The sequence below is a fragment of the Strix aluco genome, chromosome 3 (assembly GCF_031877795.1).
Source record: "Strix aluco isolate bStrAlu1 chromosome 3, bStrAlu1.hap1, whole genome shotgun sequence".
Classification (NCBI taxonomy): Eukaryota; Metazoa; Chordata; class Aves; order Strigiformes; family Strigidae; genus Strix; species Strix aluco.
The window spans coordinates 63,953,553-63,975,385 of record NC_133933.1 but is presented as its reverse complement, the minus strand read 5'-3'; the positions used below and the strand labels follow the sequence as shown (position 1 = coordinate 63,975,385).

Below are 21,833 nucleotides of genomic sequence, written 5' to 3'. Positions count from 1 at the left end.
AAAACATCGCAAAAATACATCACTAGCATCCACCTTCATGACCCACTTAAAAATAGTCTCACGTTCTTGACAAAAGCACAGCACTGCCGCATTACCTCTTCCAGATTTTCACCCTAAAACTGAAATACAATGTACTGCTCTGCCCACAGCATATTGCTAATTATACCCCAAATTGAAAGAATTTAGCTTCTGTATTTTCACCTCTTTCGCTCTGTTCATTACAGTATTTCACACTTTATAATTGAATGCATACTAATATTAAAGCAGCAATGTATGTCAGAAAAGCAATAAACTTGACTTGTCACACTAGCTTTATCCCAGAGAAAAATATGTACAAGTATAAATCACCATTTCTGGGAACAAGACAACACAATACAATCCTAGAATTGGTCAGTGAAACACACATGCTCTTAAAATTTTGTCAGTCACATCCCTTTGGGCACATTCTGTACAACAAATGGAGCTTTAGCTTTAACCAGACACATATACCAGGATATGCTTGCAAAATTAGCATCTTCCATTGTGTAATGTGGTACACAGAAGAGACAGGGTTGTTGTTGGCTTGCTTTTTAACATGAGAATGGGAAAACAAAACGTTTACTACTTCTTATGCAAATATTAGCAATAAGCAGTGCTGTTCAACATTTTCTTTCTTTTAATAAATCTTTCAACAGACAGATTTAGAAGGAAAGGTGTTTTCTAAATAAAAAAATCTTGTTGTCCATTCAACTACATACCTTTAATAACTAACAAATCCTTTATTACAGTTTCATTCCTACCAAAATCAGTAGGATTCTCCTATAAAAGGATAACATCCAGTAAGACTGGTGAAGAATGTTGTATAACGCATCACCTTGTAAGGATGAACTTTCTTCTGCACCGATGCTCAAAAAAATATTCTAGCAGGAAAAGCCACAGATCCATCACAGAAAGCTAATTGTAGTAAAGCCACTTCTCCCTCCAGTACAACACATTTTTGACCCCACCATACCAGTTTTGTAGTGACATACAGGTAAATGAATTGGCAGTCTCTATTCTGGTAATTCACACATTTTCTGCTACCAGGAAGATTATTTACAGAAACAGAACTTTTTATTAATGACAAGCTTGACCCAGCACATTTTAAGTGCACAAAGAAAAAAAAAAATCAAATAGACCATTTTCCTTTCATCTAAGTCTCTCTCATGCCAGTCACTGTTGGGTGAAAGGATGCACAAACAGCACAGCTCAATCCACACAGCAACGATGCAGTGACCCAGAAAGAGAATCGAATGGCCAACTGAGCAAACAAAGCAAAACTAGCCAAAACCAAAGGGCAGCACGCACATTAGCAACTTCTCCACTTAACTGGTACATACTTAAACCTAGTCTATTTCCACGTTCTGCAACAAGACTTCGCATTCCCATGAACAGCACCTCCCTCCATTGTTTCCAAGACACATATTATGAAAAAAGAGAAAAATAGGTGCCCAGGTTCACAGAAGAGTTAGAAAAGAAAATATGGAGAAATTAAAAGTGGTCATTGTATCACACATTTCAAAAATAAAGTGCAATTTGCAATTGAAAATTACACTGACAACCAGAGATGGTTCAAAACAAAATGCTGGATTCAAGCATCATTCTTCCCTTTGGGAAAAGGTGGCTGTAATTTTTTGAATGAACCTGATACATACATATACAGGAATCTGTCCTGTCTATAAATATAAATGTCTATATATTTACAATACACCCACACACCTGCCTATAGACAAAGCATGTGGAAGCAATTATTTAAGACTAAATATTTATCCCCTATTCCCTTTTTTCCTTAAAAAGAGGATTGTTACTAACATTAACACAAGAACCAAAACCATCCACCTCTAAATCTTTGGTGCAGCTTATGTCAAAAGGGCAACATATATTAGAATCCAACTAGTAAGTAGCACAAAAGACAAGAACCACATTGTATCTTTGGTTTTAATTTCAGTACATATAATCTCATTCCACCCACTAAGGTTTGATTTGATTTGGACCGAATCTTTTCAAAGAGCACATCCAAATGCAGCCCAACTAAAAAGCAGAAACAAAGTCCTCACTCCCATCCAAGACACTCTATGCTACTGGGCATCATCTGCACTTTCCATGAAGCATTAAGCAAAGAAAGAGATAGGTGCCAGGAAGATGGTAAAACATGGCTGAAATACCAGCTTTTACCAACAGATTTATCCCTTTCAGAAAAGAAAAATGGAAGAGGTTTTGTATCACTGTAGTCACAACAATGCCTTGCACTCTGAAGTTACAGCATTTTACTGCAGGGCATCTTAACATTTTTCTGAGAAGTCTCACTTGCCCATTTTTCTAACAAAATTAAAAGTTCTTCTAGAGATGACAGCTATCCCCTGTCACAGGCCATTCCAGTTTGCAGCTTCCAAAACTCTGGCAGACTTCAGCCGAGCTCCTCTCCCACTCCCCTGCCCTTCCATTAGTCTTCCAAGACAGACTTTAATAGTGTGTAAAAGCAGTCAACTATCACAACTTTTAACTCCCTTAACATGCATTTATTGAATCTGCCTGGAAACTGGGAGGCGCTGGGGAATGAAGGAGAAAATTGGCCAAACCAAAACCAGACCCATTTCCAGAGAACCTCCCCACCATCAGTCTCATGCGCTCGAATTTACCAGAAAGACTCCAATAGACCCCAATTACATTTGGATTCATCTTGAGCCTCCTTCATACAGCCCTGTCAAATTTCAAGCAGAACTACTACCAAAAAAAAAAAAAAAAAAGAATGTTATCATTTCCTTTAAAGTGTAACACACATTTTGCTTACCTCGCTGTTGTGGCCCCTCAAATTGAAGTTGATTCTCTGAGGGGTGTTCCGGTCCCTCCTGCAATGGCTGGAAGTAAAAGTGACGCCTACAACTCCTCTGCCATTGCCTGTTGCCAACCAGCCTTCCTCATAGTACCGCCTCCTGCACACTGGTTTCTCCTTCTCACTTTTGGGGACTCTCCCTTTCCAGGAGAGGCAGAGGATGTTGGAATCGCTGCAAAGAACAGGCCCATGTTCCACTGCTGCATACATGCTTTTTAAATATTTTATTTTTTGACATACGAAAGTAATATGTCTAGTGCACAAAATTTAAATCAATTTTTTTTTTTTTTTATTGATAAGACTGACCTGGGATAGATCATTGAAAGGGAGGAGGATGGGGTCAGTGTTTATAAATATCCACCAAATGCATAGTGAAAAATTCCTCTATAAAAGATGATGGCAGTTGGCTAAGAAAAAGTAACACTTAAAAAAAAATTCAGGTTCATTTTTGTTTTTGAGTCTGTAGAGTGAGGGTGCACTTATCCTTTGGAGAAACAGCTACTTCATAAGAGGCGCTCAAGAAATGGTTAAGTCATCTTTTTGCTCAACTTGTTATAATCTTTATACAGCCTGAGATTCCAGTTTAGTGTAATGCAATTCCAGAGACAAAGAGTTGCAAATGTGTAGGTTTCAAGTAACTTAAGGCTTTTAAGATTTCCTCCAGTCAGATTTTCTTCAAAAGTTCAGTTGCAGAAATTTAAACACACGCACATACATATATATGTATATATATGACATTCATCTTTTCCAAGCTGCCCTCTGGCATATCTTTTCCATCTGATGTATTTCTGCTGCTAAAGCTGAAAGAGATTGCATAAAGGGAAAAAAAGGCACACAAACCGTGTGAAACAACAGACCCGAACTTGTGCAGGCACTGGTGTGCCAGGCCAGTTGGGAAATCCCTCTTGGTACTGAACCGCTCGTTGGACTCAAAAGTTTTTGCAATCCAAAGCCAATCCAATTTTCATTGCAGCACTTTTTTTCCACCAGAGACCCAACACAGCCTGAACTGTTTATCACACTATCTTGCCTGCTTTCCCACTTTTTGCTGCCACACACGAATGAAAAAGAAAACCCCTCTTCATTTACAGCAGAATCAAAAATGCACTAAAGCTTTTAGCTTTCAAAGCAGGTAAGTTTGCCTCAGGTGAACCATGAAGATCTGTCTCCTCTGAAACAGGCTAAAAGGTCAAGCTGTTTTTCCTTTACTTTTCCCTTTTTTCTGCTACAAGGAATCACAGACTTTTCATCCTACCGTAAAAAACAAATGCCAGAATTAAAGCACATCAAGTAAGCACTCTTTCAAAATCTTCTAAAATTCAAGGAAGGAAGAAATATAATCATCTAAAAAAGAAAGAGAAGCAGCATTAAAAATCTGACTTCCTGGGTTCGCTATTTCTCTAGGTATTTTCCTTGCTTGTTTGATCGGATCTTTCCTTCTTGATGCTTGTCTACAGCACAGATTCATAGTTCCAGACACAACATTTGCAGCTGTACAAGAAGGAAACATATGAAGTATTCCAATCGCTTTATTTGAATAACATTTATGAGCTCAATTAATTAGTATTTATACCACACTAAGTGAAAAGAGGAAAAAGGAGAGGGAGAAAGAATATGCAAGTTTGATGACCTGGTTAACTCAAGAAGGACAACGAGGTTTGCTCAGTTCAATGCCCAGACTTGTCCCATAGTTCCTCAACTTATTTACTTCCAGTCATCATTACTCAACATATGGTCACGATTTATTAGTCCATTCACAATCTACTGAGCCCAAAGCAAAACGTGCCAAAGACCATACATTATTCCTCTGCAATAACAAAATCAGTTTCCTCTACCCTCTGTATTCTTGTTTCCCTCGCAGCTATTGATTTAGATTGTGGAGGTATTTATTAGGCTTTTTCTGTGCAGAGGGTGTTTTTTCTTCCTCTTCTTGCAAACTTTTTTCACCCGTGAAGACCATGTGGAAAGTTGAACATTACTGGCAGGTGTCTTTCCATGGGTTACTGATTCCTGTGCTGTAAAGGTGCTCCATCTGGTTCTCAAATTAATTTTCATCAATTGCAAAGCTCTCAGGAATATGCAAGAGTAAGTCTATGTGATGACAAAAACATGTGCGTTTTCATGTACATGCAGTGCACACACCAGCTCACTCAATCTGGTACCCAGAGCTGCATCTGCCTTTTCAGTTTAGCTGTGGTACTCTTGTAAAATGCTTGTCATTCAAAGCTTGAAATCCCTGGATTCTTCCAAATCTGCAAGACAAAGCACACACACACAAAGAAAAAAAAAGTCAATAAAATAAGCCACAAAACAACTTAAAGATACAAGGACTATTGTTACAGTAATCAACGCATTATGATTACGGATTTTATCTTGGACTCCTATAAAATATCTATATCATATAGAGATACATGCAATATTAGGACACACAATGTATTTGATACACACACAAATACGAACTACAAGATTTTTTTCCACTTCCCAAGTTGCCAAAACTTTTCACAATTGACATGTATAACTAATGAAATGTATCCAGGAAGGATCCATTAAGGGGAAAAAAAAGGAACTTTCTTTTGGCCACAGTCACTAGGGATTCCACAACTTCAGAGCGAGGGTAGGGAAGGGAGGTCTCAGTGACAGAGAAGACACAGAGTTAGACCCCAAGGCACACAAACAGAATCACAGAATGGCTGAGGTTGGAAGGGACCTCTGGACATTATCTGGTCCAACCACCCTGCTCAAGCAGTCACCTAAAGCCAGCTGCCCAGGACTGTATCCAGGCAGCTTTTGAATATCTCCAAGGATGGACCCTCCAAAACCTCTCTGGGCAACCTGTGCCAGTGCTTGGTCATCCTCACAGTAAAGAAGTGTTTTCTGATGTTCTGAAGGAACCTCCTGTGTTTCAGTTTATGCCTGCTGCCTCCAGTCCTGTCACTGGGCACCACTATAAAGAGCCTGGCTCCCTCACCTTCATTCCCTCCCATCAACTGTTTATACACATTGAAAAGATCTCCCTGAGCTTTTTCTTCTCCAGGCTGAACAGTCCCAGTTCTCTCAGACTTTCTTCATATGAGAGATGCTCCAAACCATGAAAGTACAGTGCTAAACTTATCAGTCTCAAAGAGGACTGAGAAGATTCCTCCAAGGCTTAAATTAGTGCTTTAAAGAGATCTAAGGTATTCCAAAATTAAAGCTTAGAAGTTTGAATCAAGACAGATAAATTTTAAAGACTACTCAAATCCTGCCTAAGTCTTCATTTGAAAAAGGGGGAAAAAATTCCCCGAAGTCAGTAATATACAGAAGAGTGTAAATTCAGTAGAAGGGACCAAGTGAAAGGTTGTCTGGGATATTCCAGAAGTTGTATCTGAAGTGAACACATATGCACAGTTATGGCATCTACACAGTTACTGCTAAAGAGACCTCATTTAAGTGAAGAATTGCATTCCTGACAGACATCACAGCTGTAAAAATGGTCTTGTCTATATTACATACAGCACTGTACTAACCTCACATTTTGAGTAATTAACCACTTTTTTCAGTCTGTAGCACAGATGCACTAATAAGAATTTTTTAAAAAGAGAAAAAGATAAGAAAGCAAATTTATAGATACAAAGGCAAGGTCATAAAGTAGTTTACAACACTATTTGGCTAGCACACTTATCAGGAACACTGTCCGTGAGGTTTGGCGAGTTACTACCAGAACTTTTCAGCGTTACAACTAAAGAAAAATTTTAAAATAATGGCTGCTACCAATTTTTTTTATCATAGCATGATGAGGATATGAGAAACGTCACCTAGAGTTTCCGGATTTATGGTGCTTTCTCAATTACAGTCCAAAGAAAGTTCATATAAAGGAAAATTCAGAAAAATGTCCAGAACACAAGAAGAATTTCTGCGCTTATCCCATAAACAAACCTGATCCTACCAAAGATCAGCACTATTATCTCCATACCCACTGGGGTCTTCCTAACAAACGCCTGCATTCACGAGTTGACATTTTATATTAGCAACATGTCTACTATGATGCAAGCCTTTTCTAATCTTACAGAGAAACCAAAAAAACTGGTTTACTGAGAAAACAGAAAGTCTCTGAAAGATCAGTTAGAGCAGCATGAGGTAAGCATTAAACAGAATTGTTTGAATTGTGCAAGTACCATGACTTTACAAGTGGATTTTAAAATATAGACAACCTCAGATACAGTGGCTTTGCACAAAATCTGTATGCAATTTCTGTTCTTATTCACTGCATATAAAATTAACAAGTTTGAGAAAAGGACTTCTCTGTGTCTTGGCCAATAACCTTCTCTCACCCGAGTCCCATTTACCATCACTTTCAAGATTAGACAAACCAAAGACTTCTCCTCTTAAAAATATCCAAACTGCATTAGGAATGCTGGACAAGGAGAGATGAAAATCTAAAATAACTACAAAAGGAATAAAGTCAGTCATTATTCAAATACCTCTCTCAATACAATACACCCTACAAGAATATTTTACCTTTAAATCACCGAGGGTCAACACTTCCTTTATGTTGTACTTATATTCAGTAGACAAGATAAAAAAAATACTTTCAAGACTGTAGTGTCAAACACTATCAAAAAGATAGGCTGAATTAAGATTACATATATTCTATATTATGATTTAATTCTTTCCATTCCCCTCTCCTTCATTTCACCCACTCAGTATTTCCTAAGAAAAAACCTAAATAAAAGACTCAGATGCTAGTCTTCCCTCAAGAAAATCAGTAACTAATTTAGACACCTCCCCTTCTTCTGCCATTACAGCAGTCCCACAGTTCTGCTCATTTTCACATGTTTAAACCAAGCTTTTTGGCTTCTTTTTCCCCACTATGTAACACCAGGGTAATGGCTACTACTTCTATTGTAAAGCATGTATAAGAGACAAGGATAAAAAGCATTATGGAAGAGCTAGGTGTTACTTGCATAATCTTAACGCTAAGTCTGAATTCAGTTTGGCCTCCCCATATAAAAAGAACTTCCAGATGAAACTCATCCAAACTAAATTTTTAACTGCAGATTTTTTACAGTCAAACTTCATGCATCTTTTCTTTCAGAGCAGGGCAAGGGCTAATCACAGAAGTACAATGGATTCTTAAAAAAATAAATGTTTATTTTTGCTGGTAAATTATTTCTAGCATTACTAGGACACTAAATATCAACAAAATGCAGTTACCTACTTTTCCTCTCACTTAAAGGACAGCTGAAAATTTGCTCTGGATTTTCCCTTCAACAAAGGGAGATGTTACTTGAACTCATCCTCTAATACTGTTTTGAGTCTAAGCCCAGTAATGTAAAACATTTAAGTACAGACACCTAATGAGACAAAGACATATTAGACCTGTGACACAGGAAAGAAAGATCCACAAGTATTTTATTTGATTTTGCTTTGAAAGCATAGCTCCTCTCAAATGTGAAAAGAACCAAGTTATGTTTCCAAATTACAGAAATAAATGTAGGTATTAATTTTAAAAAATGAGCTTATTAACAGTGGTTCTCATATTTTAATGTCAATATTAACTCATCATTTTTACTTCCTGTTTCCATTAACTTAATATGAAGTGTCAGTGTTAAGCCTCAGTTGGACAACCCGAAAAATATTTGCTTGTCCTCACGCATCTTTCAATGAGGTGTCTCTTTTATTGACAGAAAGGAGTCACGCACAGCCAAGTGTACCAATACTGCAGCAAGCTCTTCAGCATTTTATGTTTATTCAAAACCCCACTCTTCAAGGCTCCAGAGAGGAGTATCTGAAGGAGAGGATAAAAGGAGACTGGGAGGGGAAGGAAAGCAGAGAAAGAAAATTCAGATGAGTATGCACTATTTCTAAATTATTATCTTCAAAAAAACAAAACAAAACAAAAAAAGGACTCACAGCCTGCATTTTGAAGATTGTGACTGCCCAAACATCTTATGGAAAGAAATGTAAGCTGCAGTCTTTGAAAAGTCACGTTACCAGATTTCAGGTTTTTTCAGCCTAACCAGATTTCCTTCCTGTCAAACTTACATAAGGTCAAAGGAAACTGCAGTTTTCCCTCCCTTTACAGTCTAAGAAGCAAAAAAATATACGCCAGTATCCATGAAGATAGCAAGATACTTTAAAAAAATACGAGACCACAGACTTGCATTTTGTTCTGAAGGATCAAACCACAACTGGTTCTGCACAAGCTGATGGCAGACAATCCCACCAGTTATCAAAAGGGGACTGTGGGAGTAACGTTCAAGTTTACTGCTGAACACTAGACTATAAAACTGGCACATCCTGTAATACAGTCACTATATTACAGGCTCAATACTACAGAGCTAGGAGCTGGCAAGATGATACATTTTGTTGTTTATTTAGTTCAACTTATAAAGTAACATAAATTGTTAATCCTACTCAAAAGGAAAGAAAATGATTTAACATAATTAACTACTCAATTACTAAATGGCTGAAGTACATACAAGAAAAGATAACTGGTTCAGAAGTAAAAGCATTTTTTTTTCCATTAAAAAAGAACCAATTCCATAGGGAGAAAATGTAATTTTGACCTGAGTAAGTACTGGTTTTCCTCTTCTAATTATCTTTGCTTTATTCACCTTCCATTGTGGTATAAGTGAGTGAGGTTAACACTTTTCTATTACACAACAATACAAAATTAATTTGGAGGACAAGATCTAAACAAATGCCAATAAGCTAACTAGTGGTTGTAAAAATGTTCTTCACCCCTAGAAAAAAGAAAGAAGAGCAGAGAGGAAAAAAAAGTCAGAATATGCTTGATTTTTGCTCTGTTTGTTCTTAAACGGTTTCCTCTCCACGATGTTTGTCCTTGAGTAATTCTAGAAGCTCCTCTCCTACTTGGGGACAGCTGCATGGCCTGGGCAAGACAGTCAGTCATGATAATCAGAGATGTAAAGACATATGTAACCCCCGCAACTGCACAGAAACAGATATGTAGCAAAGGTGTAATGCTGAGCACTGTGATAACTGGCAGCCCATTAATACAGACACTGTAATGTTAGTTATATGCACCTATATATTGTTAAGCAAATAAAACTGACGGAAAAATGTATTTGTTGGCATATTGAGAGAAGTGAAGCTTGTATTAGTAGCTGTTCAGCAGACATTCATTGTAAATATTGACAAAATTTATTTCAATGCAGTATTTCAACAAACTACAACCATGTTCTCCACCAAATTACACTCCCAGAGAAGTGAAAATAAAAAATACTAGTAGATGATCAGCATTTCTGATGTGCTGAATGACCCTCCTGGGTTCTTGTAATAGTGGAGAAGACACTATATGTATGTTGCATACATTTTTTAAAGTGCAAGATCTTTTCTCCTATATAGTTGTCTTATATGAAAAATAAGGGAAATATCTGTATTATTTCTAGAACTATTATAAATACTCCACTCTCAATGCTTGATGCTACACCATCAGATTAAATGGGAGTTAAATTTAAAAAAATACAGTTAGGAAGAACAAGAGACAATTTTTAAAATGCCTTCAGGAAAAATATTCTCAAGAAGAACACCAAGTGTCCTTAAGCAAACTGTTAGAAGCTATTAATTGTGAGTTGCCAAATTTATACACATTCTCCAAAAGGCCTGAAAACATGAAATACCATAAATTGTTAAAAACGCTGCCTATGGAGGAAGCAAGGTAAACAGTTATGCTGTTCACAGGGAAAAGAAGTTAGAAAAGATAAAAGCATTGCAGAACAGACTCAGCCCCAAAACTAAGGTTATTTGAGCTAAACAGAACCTACCAAAACATGCAAGAAAATACCTAACATAGGTGTGGGCTTTTGTTTGGTTTTGGTTTTGTTTTTTAAACACTTTCTTTAGCAACTATATACTTATATCCACTTGTGAAAGAACTGCTGCAAGTCCCTTTAATCAGTTACTGGTCAAACATGCTCATGGGAAATTTCCAAGTCAAATAATGCTAGATCTGTTATATTTATATGGTAGGGAAGCAAACCAGAAAAATAACTGAAGACTAGACTTCACAATACAAAGCATTCAGCTGCAAGACAAACAGAACGTATTTCTGCTCCCGCAACTCTGATCACTTCTTTCTCAACCCTTAGCATGGCACATCATCCCCCTCACTTGAGACAGGATGATCATTCAAGGTGCCCTGAACTATATCAGAGACATGATCCAAATAAAAATTTCGGAAATGAAGATTCACAACAGCTTAAGTAATATAAATCTGGTTTGCTAGATTCAGCCACACTCTCAGCTTCCCCTGTGGCAATTCATACCACTCCAGCCTCTCCCAACGCGAGCGCCAGCACTCTTCCAATCATGCAGTTCAGGAAGCTGATCCTGCCAAAAACCTACCCTCCAAAAACAGGGAGCTTCCCTTAGTGAACTCACCATGGACATGCAGCAGCACTATTGCCAATGTAAGAAAGGGGGTGGGAGGTATGGTACCACACCAGCCTAGATTTCAATCAGTTTGAACTGTGCTCAAAAGCTTTTTCTTTTTTGTTTTAAATTGAATCAATCCCCAACACAGTCCCAGCATGGTCCCACATTCAGCTGCACTGGTAAAATAGAGAAGGCGGAGCTGTACAGAACAAGTGAGAAACAGAAGGGAGGAGTAATTGCAACTACTACTGCTACTTGAAGGCTTCTAACAACAAGTTTTGGGCACAGAATATTTCTGAACTCAAGGGTTTGTCCTCAGAAGGGAGGGAAGCAAAGTTTGTCTCTTGAGGATGAATTTAAGATGGCTACTACAATGTCCTGGAGCCAAGGCTACCCACCAGCCATGAAAATACGGCTCATTTTTAAATAAATTGAAGTGGGCTGAAATGCTTCAGACAGATGTTGAAAGGCCTGTTTCAGAAAAGAAAAATATACAAATAACATGTATTAGCCTTTTAAACAAATCACAGATTTACACCACTGAAACATGCTTTCAAAAATCTTTAGAGATTAAAAGAAATGTGAAGTGTGACCAAGAAAATTCCCTTCACTTACAAGTGTCAATCTTCTCTCTCAAGAAAGGGCTGCAACCCTCGCAGAACAGAGAACACTTATACAATGCATACTTCAGGGGACATTTACTTAAAATGTAGTAACAACTGTCTCTCGTTAATGACATTCAAAGAGGGGCCCCAGCTCTTACCAACTCTTTCCCATTGAACTGACTACTGCACTGACCTTGCCTGTAATTACAGAGCAATTTCTTTCCCATAGGGAACTTCTGCAGCCTGCAAACATCCCTCGAGCCTGCAGCAGTTCCAGCTAGTTCCTAATTATCTCCAATATCTGCCCACAGGCTCTGTGAATACTTTCTTATGAACATCCATTGAAGTTTTGATATCCTCCCCCAAAATCCCAACACACCTTTGTATGTGACACATGCACTGCAACACAAGAAACAAAAAATAAAAAAAGGAGGGGGAGATGAAGGGAGAAAATAACAGAAGCCACCAGTTTTTAAAATTCAGAAGAGCCTCATAAACAAGAATTATTTCTGCTGGACAGCAAGACATATTTCAGCCAGTAATCTGATAATCACTGCAAAGCACTTTGAGTGCAGTCTGTTGCAGCACAGAAGGACGCTGCATCAGTCTGCGGGGAGGGAGAAGCTGGTGATGCCTGCAAGCTGCATCACAGGTGTGGATTGCGGGTATGAGCTTCTCACCACACAGCCCTTGGCTCTCTCCAGGCTGCTCAGCTAGAGCTGTGAAGCAAGGCACTTCTCACACAGGAGACCTTCAGTGGGTTGGATATATTTATTTATTTATTTATACAAAAAGAGAGTTGCAGTTTTCAAGAACTCTAGTTTCTCAGTCTTTGGCTTTGGGACACAGAATTTAACTCCAGTCCTGACTGTCCCTCAAATGTGCCATAACTGAAGATTTCAGTCTGTGTCGGAGAACTTGCACTCACCTCACAACCACTGCTTAGAGGTCTAGATGCAGAGAAGGGATACTCCTGCCCTCCCAATGAAGAGATGCAAAGCTAAGGAGCAAGCTTCATCTCCTCCCCATACCTGTCCCCCTTTTGGTTCAAGTTCCACGTTTTTTCCTCAAGATTCTGGAAGGTTGTGCCAAGGTCTCTGGATTAAAAGAGTCACATAATATCACGGAGACAGACTCCCTCAAAGAGTGGTTGCTTTAGAGGCAACCTTGACAAGCAAGAGTCACTGAAGAGGCCTTTGTAAAAGCCAGGAGTTTTAAATGAATGCTTTCAGCAAAGCAAAGACTTCTGTACCAAAGTGAGTTATTTCACTAGCAAGACTCAGAGGGCATGAGATTAGCTCCATACATAGGTGCCAGTTAGGTGAATAATGTTTTCAAGCTGCTCTCTCTGCATTAATATGCCAAGTGTCGACTGGTCACTGTACAGACAGAAGCAAGAAGGCCAGCAAGATGCAGGCATCCTCTATGCACAGTCACATTCTGGTGGGTAAACTGAAGGTAGGAAGGCACATCTGCACTTAAGTAAATTAGCACAGCAGTTGTGTGTCCAAGCCGTTTTACTCTGTAGAGGTCTTCACAGCTATGATTCTCTCTTCACCCTGGCCAGATGCTCCTCCTAGACATGTGAAAGATTCAGGTAGATAAAATACAAAATTTTGAAGTGGGGATAAGAAACAGCAGTATGCTGTAGAGGCAAACAGTTCTATCATTCTTCTTGCATGACTGTGACACTACAACCTTTCTAGCAAGAAGTCCGTAATAGGTAAAAATTGCTGATTATAGAGGTATTCAGTGGAAGGACAGCTAGCAAGGACTGTGTCTTCTGTTTTTTTAAATATAATACAAAACTATGTGTTAAAATGATCACAGATGAAAATAAATTAACAGAAAAAGACTTTCAGAAACTCTGGAAAAGGAGCAACATGAGTTATTTTAAGTAGGAATTCTGAACACTTCACTTTAATGCTGCCAATGTAAAAAAGAGACTACTCAAATTTAGTTTATAAAATTCATTTCTATAATTAACTAAAAATTTAGTTGAGAAGCCAATTCCTCCCATTCAGCTTTGTCAATCTGCTATTAAAAGGTATAATTTTAAATATAAAATTTATTCATTTTATATTGTATTGATATATCTATTTCTTAACACAGTAACATCCCAAGATAGCCAGACTTTGTGTAATTCATTTAACTCTGTACAACTACCAGATAGTGCTTGCTTCTAACTATAATCTCTATGAAGTTATGCAAATACTCTTCCATTGAACAATCAGGTTTCACCAAGGAATTAAACCCCATAAATTTACAACATTTGGGTTTTTAAGTAATATTCTCACTACTTCCTAGCTAGTCCTCTAATTAATTTTATTTCATTTTTTTCCCAGGATGTTACATAAATGCAGTAACTGTCAAACTTCTTGGACCAAACTGCTTCTCTTCCTCAACACAAAACTCTCAATGCTTTTCAGCATCTTTACCTAACCTATGCTTACAAGATTTTTTATTTTTTTTTTGTAAAAAGAGCATGAAAATCAAAAGGGAAGATTCATTACCAGTTAAATCTTTACCCATTAGATAAATATTCACACAGAGCTAATGCACACATACACACAAAGCTAAAGTTATCCATGACTAAAAAGAAAAAAGTAAAATCACTGGCATTCTTTGTTTGGATTTTCTTCTTTCCCTTTGCCAAGTTTCACCTTACTGTCTTTCCCAAGAAACACAAGGACCTTCAGATGAAGATGGTAAACTTTTCAAAACAGACAGAGAAAAGACTGACTTGGCTGAAGAGTGTCGGCTTTGTACATTTTCTACTTCATTTTGAAAACCTGGATTTGGGAAAGTACTATCATTGCATTTAGTAGATGATGTGCTACTTAGCAGGCTGCTTCTGCTAGAACTGACAAATATAGGTCATACTCCTGCACTCATGCAAAGGTTGTCTTTTTTTTTTTTTTTAACATGACTGTAAATTCCTTAGGATTCCATAATGTTTGCTGACTCTAGCCAAAAGTAACAATAAGAAGATAAAAGCAATCCGATGTTATTTCATAAATAATATAATTCTGACCTAAAATTTTAAAGCTATCTTACATCATCGTTTTTTTCCTTCTATGCCTAGAATTACTATATATTTACACAAATTTGTTTTAGTACAATAATTTTTTATTACATAAATACCTCACAAAGTACCTCCAGAGCTGTATAACAGCCTAATATTTAGTATATTAAATGGTATTTCTGTATGTCTATGTTAAGGGGTGAAAAAGAACAATAAGAGGAAAAAAAATGCATTGGTAATATATAATCTACCCTGATCGTTCCCTCTTAAAACTCAGCATCTGGAGTGAAGGTTCCTCTTCTGTATTGAAAAAGTCTCCTTGCAAACCACTCAAGGAAAATTCTGCTTTTTCTGGTAAGCAGCTTGGCAAGGTAACATCATAATCTTGCAGTGTCAGTGGTCCCCTTGAGCTTACAAAGTCTATTAAAACAAATTACATTAAAACATCTTTTTCAGGATTTCAATTCTATAGCTTAAGAGGATCAGTATATTCAGTTTCTTTTGAGATTCAAGGAACATAAGACAGTACACTACTTCAGTATCTCATGCTGTCATGACACTTCAATACTTTCTCCATTAACTGTGCATTATGCACAGACCAGAGAATAACAGGAGGTTACTAGGAGAAAACTACACGCTTTCTTGTCATCTATACTAGCTAGATTGCAGTGAAATCAACACTTCAGCATCTGCTTGAAACAGCCATTACATTTGATCTGTAGTAGATGGATGGAAAAACAAACATTACTTAGACAAAAAGGTAAAACATACAGTATATCATAAAGCTGAACAAAGCTTCTGAAATTCAGTAACTCAAGAATGACATTTTAAGAAAATTCTACCCCAATAACTAAAATTATACATTACTTTTCACTTACTGTTCTACTGAATGACAGCATGAAACAAACACAGCTGATGAACAAACAGAAATTACAATATCAGAACACAAAAATTCTCTTCCTATTAAAAGAATGAAAAACCTAAATTAAATACAGGAAAAATCTAGTTACTCAGTGATTTTAAAACCTTGAACAATATGTGATACAGATGCTGACTTCACCAGATTGTAAATCTACCAACTCTGTACTGGTCTGGTTGATTAAAATGATGCAAGATATAAAATTAAAAAAAAAAAAAAAAGAAAAAGAAAAATCTGTTATACTTCATTATATAATCCAAAGATTATATGTTTGCCTGAAATCAGCCTATCTCTTTCTAAAAAGACAAAACCCAAGACATTACATGTAAATAACCTGTCTTTCTTATAACCGTAGACTGTCACAGCTGTATTACTGTCACTGCTAGTTCTCCTTGTGTCCATATTGTAATGTATTTCTCTCGTACAAGGGGCTGTGTAATGCTTGTGCCAGTGGTCAAAGTAGAATACAGAAAGGCTGCCAGGATTATCAGGGAGAAGAAGGATGAGTAACCAACACATAATGTTCCCAGGATGAGCATTTCAGTGCATTAATAAAACTGCAAAGCCATAAGAGAGCATAAGAAAATGGCATACACTGTTCCAAACATGTTAAATATACCTTTAAATAACTGTAACATGGACAGTGAATGGATAAATGTTCCACAATAATCCTGAAAAAAGCAAACCCCCAAAGATGATTATCATATAGAAACAAATAATTTTACAAATTAATGCACCTGACAGATTGTAGTGTGTCAGTTATATCGTCCAAATATTCCCCACTGTGTCACTCCTACAGAAACCCATCCAAAAATTTATCACTAGGAATGAGAGTAAACAACATTTTACTGATGGATAACCACAAAAAAACATTAAAAAAATATTCCATCCTTTCCTGTCCATCCCTACTGGACACAAAGTCCTTAAGCAAGTAAACCCCAAATGATCCCAGACATACATGGCATTTAAGGGGCCTGCTAACAAAACCAAATTTTCTTCCCCTTGCTCTCAAGAATGATCAAAGTATAGAAATAGGTTTAGGAGCTCTCTAAAACTTCTTTCCTGTTTCCATCCACAGAGAGAGAGATATTCTACCCTCAGTATTCCAAGACAGATATGAATCGTCTGCAATGCCTATCTGGCCCATTTAATTGTCTTGCATATATTAAATTTTTTGTTACTTCTACTGGGTATCAAGTAGGTAGGAGACAGTATTAACAAGATTCACGGACTTTTTCCCCCCTTTAAGGGAAAAATATCACTAAAATAATACCATATCCAATCCATCAGATTTCTTTTTAGCTGCTTGACTACAATTAGCATCTGAAGCAACGTACTTTCTGAAGTCTTGTAACCGATGTAAGCAAAAAAGGCTGGAGAGCCAATTCTATCAACTCATCTCTTATGTTGATTAAAGCTTGAGAAGCTAAACCTCACATCCAAGAAAGTATGTTAAATTGATACTTTAGTTGACTGAAACCAGTAACGTGGCTTTTTATAAATGTAACTCACAAGCTTCAGTTTGCACTTGTATGTTTACAAATTTTCATTTCAGATGAAGAAATCCATTTCAGAGAGCAGTATGACAGTAAAATAAAGTAAGACACTGCTAGGTTCTAGACAGACATACTAGAGCAATGCAGAGCTGCAGGGATCTGACTATAGACAGTGTCTTCTGCTGGGCCATCAGTCTCCCACTGGGATGGGGAGCACATACACAGGGGTTTTCTACAATAAAACAGGGTTTGTTTCTTATATAGAGCCTTACAGGTATTGCAGGATTATTCCTCTCAATGCTTCAGCATTTTAATTTATTAAAATTTTTAAGCAGAGCATAGCAAGGCACTTACAGTTTCATAACATTCCACCATGCAAGGTGTTCTGTGATTCTTGGATCTGCTGCTCTCCTTGCAAGAGCCAAAAGTACAAAGCAACTGCTATGGGTTGATAGCAAATGGCCTTTACTGCTGCTTCTCAGAACTGTACCCAGATCAGCTCTAACAGACAAAAAGCAAAACAAAGCCTATCTTCTGAAAGGCCACATGCAGCTGCAAGGAAAATCAGGATACACGCAGGTCATCCGCTCTGTTCAACATCTGTTAATGTTTTATTTGCTCTGAAGAAGAACTACAAACAGCTGACACCTTATCAATTTTCAAAAGAAGCTTCTGTCATTACATTGGTATGCCCTATAGAAACACTACTGGCTTTCTCATAGCAACCTTCAATGATTCAAACAGCTAGCCCTGCTCTTTCCACAAAATTGTTAATACTAAGAGAGCTTCATCATTCTTCAACAGAAGAGCTGATACATGACTGGCAGAATTACCATTATCAATGGCAATCCAATGGCTTTATGACAGCTTATCTCTTCAGAAATAAAGTTTTATGGCAAAAGTAGTAGTACATTCAGCATACAGTAAGGCAAGATTGCTTCTATAAGATCTTTCTCACCTATGATGCCTTGAATGCACACATGACAAAGTCTTTTCAGCAACCTGTAAGATAGGTAAGTATGATTCCTGTTGTAACAGATGAGGAAACAAGCCTGCAAGACAAGAAAACTGTTCAAAGCAGCCTATGATACAGAAAGACTTCTTTATCTCCATCACCCCTATGACCCACTCCAGTTTGCCTTCCTAGATCTGGCTGGCCCTTGTCCCTCTGTTCACTGCCAGGTGCCTGACTGACGTTATCTTGGGCAGACTCAGTGTGGTGGTTTAGTCCCTGCCGGGGTCTGAGACCACACAGCCACTACCCCTCCCCCACAAAGGGAGTGAAATACAAAGCCCCAAGACTGAAATAAGGAAAGGTTTAATACAATAATGCAATAGCAACACAACCAACAACAACAATAACAATAACAGTAATAGTGATAGCAACGAACAGAGCAAAACAGCTACCAAATACAGCAGTGGGAAGCACGATGTACAAAACCACGAGTGCACCGAGCTCCCGCGCCAGGAAAAATGTGACCTGCCAGGATGTGACGTCCGCATGGTATCTGAATAACCCGGCTAGAGCTCCCCCCCCCACACTGCTGGGGAAACTTAACCCTATCCTGGTTAAACCAGGACACTCAGTTTCCTAAAACATCAGAAAATAAATATTTAAAAAGTGAGGAGTATTCTGTGGCCTTAGGGAGCTGGATCAGCTCTGAAGGTTCAGATGAGCATTGGAGCTGAAGCAAAGGAGCAGGCAGGACCCACAAGACTTAAGTGCAGGGAGACCTTTCAGAAACAGAAAGATGTTAGATCGGCTCACTTGCACCATGGAACTTCCCCATGGGACAGAGCTGCAGCATCCTCCTTAATACTGAAGGGAAAGATAGCATTGAAATAAGAAGGAAGAGTTTACCATTACTGGCTTCCAGTCTGTGCTACAATCCTACCACCACTGAGTGTGGCTCATCTGATGTTTTCCTGTCCATTTCCATCTTGCTTCAAAACCTACCTGTTTTAGATCCACAGGAAAAGCCATAACTACTATTCTGCTTTTTGTTCTCATATATGAAAGTGTCCATCAACATTTAGTGAAACGCATCACGTGTCAAAACACTTCTCCTGCAGTTCACTGCAGATGGACAGCTACTCAGGCCAGGTTAATTCAAAACTATTTACAATAACCAAGAATAGTCACTATTTCAATCATCAAGCAAGGAAACTTGATTTAAATACACAATTTTAATTTGATTTTGCATTTCTACTCCTTTTCTGAAAGAAAGCTTGTTACTAGATAGTAACCTTAAATTGATGTTGATTTGCAAGTAAACATAGCTCACACCTCATATTTGATATTTTGTTTTTCTGACTTTAATGCTATAAAACATTCACATTTAAGTAATTACATCATTTAAACACACGTTTATTCAGATTGATGATCTCCTGTTTGATATTAAAGAATGGTAAATAGTCCTTCTCATTTTCTGGACCAGATGTTCTCCGAACTGCCATATATATACCACTGACACGTAGTATATGCACGTGTAAGACTACAAGTACACAAGGTACTCTATTTTAAGACCCAGTCTAGAACAAGAAGTTACCACTGCCAACAGTCAAATCCAATGTCACCAAGGTTGCTGAAGATAGCAAAAAAAAAGTTGCAATTTTTTTAAAGGATTACGTTTTAGGATTATCTTCCAAACTCATAACTGTATCAAGCTAGTTTCAAAGGAAACTAGAATTCCATTTACACAAATACAAGTTTTACAAGATTTAAAGAATGTTATTAATAAATAAAACTACACTAGATGTCTTGGATTCATACGCCTCTATAATCATATTTTTCACTGAAAATTAATTTTTTTTTAAGTAAAAGGAAGCATTATCTTTAGATAGTGAACTGAGTGACTTTCTGGATACTACATCACTACATCAGTAGAAATAGCTGATCTCAACATCACATTTCATTTTTATCACATTTTGTAAGAGGAAAACAATCCTCTTCCCTTTCTCCTTTAAAAAAAAATATTTGACAAACTACACTGAAATTAACACACAATTTCCATCTATGCCTATTGAAGAAAATCTGTTGCAAGCTGATCTGCCCCTTCAGCAAACTGAACCCAATTATTTACCCGGCAATATACCTCATTTCAGTGATCTGATGTAGTTTAAGACTTCAGCAAAAAAAATATTTAAGTAATATATACCCATATTATTTATTAGCAAAGCTATTTTATTTAAATTTGACAACTCATTCTGAAGGCTAAATTTACTACAATAGACTTAGACAAAAAGTTCCACTTAAAAATAGTATTTTTTTATATCCGTTTTTAGCTACCCTGTAAATGCTCTCTGACATATCATAGTAAAAAAAGACTTCTGGTTATGGTATTGTCAGAAAGGCTCCTCCTCCATTTACGACCCAGGTCTGCACTTCCATCACAACACAAAAGGTCCTGAATCTGTTTAAAAGCTGACAGTGAAGATAAGACCAAACTAAAAAGCCAAATTCTAAAGTAAATTGCATGAGGTACAGGCACACATTCTCTTCTAATCATTCAGCAGCGGACTGGTGATAGTCTCTAACAGGTACAGCAGGGGAAGACATATCAAACTGTCACAGCCAGACTTTGACACATTTTGTCTGCTAAAGCCCTTTAGACATACTAGGTTTTTTTTCTTTAAAACTTCAGGAAAAGATAGAGTCTTCATACCTCAAATCTCAACATACACAAGGTTTCAGATGGATGAATATGGCATCAACAATGAACGTGTCAGGTTCACAACAGAGGAGCTATACAGGAATTAGTATTTCCACTTCCCCCCCACCCATTCAAAGCCATCTATGTATGCACACATGAGAAGAAAAATTGTAATGGTTATTTGCCAAACCCTGCAGTGTCATATAGCAGCAGTAGGTCAGCCTTTAGAAGACGGCTCCAACCTGACCAGTGACTGATCTGCTTCCTTCCAGCTGAGACATCAGGTTATGACAAACATTATACTGGTCATGCAGTTAATGATGGAGATGGAGGGAATCCCTCTAAGAGGAAAGCAGAAACACAAGGAGCAAGTTTCCTTCTGGGAAAATGAGGTGAATTAAGGTCATACAGAGAACAAGCAGGTGGTTCACAGGCTAAAAAGACCACTAGATTAACACATGGAATTCATGCAGTTTTACTTTGAAGCCATGATGCTAAACCTCTTGGGCAAAAGGCTCGAAGCAGACTTCAGGCATGGTATCAGTTTCCTGGACTGAGTAACAGGCCAACAGCCCGCACATACATACTACACAGCGTCATCTGCCATCTAGTACAAGGGATGTTTAATTAGTTTAGTAGGGATACAGGGTTTGCAGGGAGGGCATGGGAGAATCTGTGTCCTTCAGTTTAGCAACAGCATTTGTAAGACACTTTTACACTCAAAAAAAAAAATTGAAAACAAAGCCAAACATTATTGAAGAATTGTTTTATTAGCATGCTAATGAAAAGCTAAATCATTTGACATGAGAAATGACATGTTCATAAAATCCACTAAGCAAGACAATCCTGTCTCAATAAATTAGACACTTTAAGTTCACATAGGGAGATAGGAGCGTGTTATTAGA

At 37.6% G+C, this 21,833-nt stretch overlaps 1 protein-coding gene across 14 annotated transcripts in view; it reads right to left on the bottom strand.

Moving 5' to 3' along the window:
* The window catches only part of TULP4 (TUB like protein 4), a 173,199-nt gene that overhangs the window by 138,384 nt on the left and 12,982 nt on the right, over positions 1 to 21,833 (bottom strand). For 10 of the 14 annotated variants that reach the window (XR_012622530.1, XM_074818855.1, XM_074818845.1 and 7 more), the window contains one exon: positions 2,810 to 5,103. Coding sequence is in view for 13 of the 14 variants with exons in the window: in XM_074818855.1 (XP_074674956.1) it covers positions 2,810 to 3,061 (252 nt within the window). In the remaining variant the exon portion in view is untranslated. Of the gene's footprint in view, positions 1 to 2,809; positions 5,104 to 15,111; positions 16,798 to 17,629; positions 17,641 to 18,233; positions 18,573 to 21,170; positions 21,308 to 21,833 lie in introns of those variants that run through there. The other 4 variants (XM_074818853.1, XM_074818852.1, XM_074818856.1 and 1 more) reach the window with 4 other exon arrangements.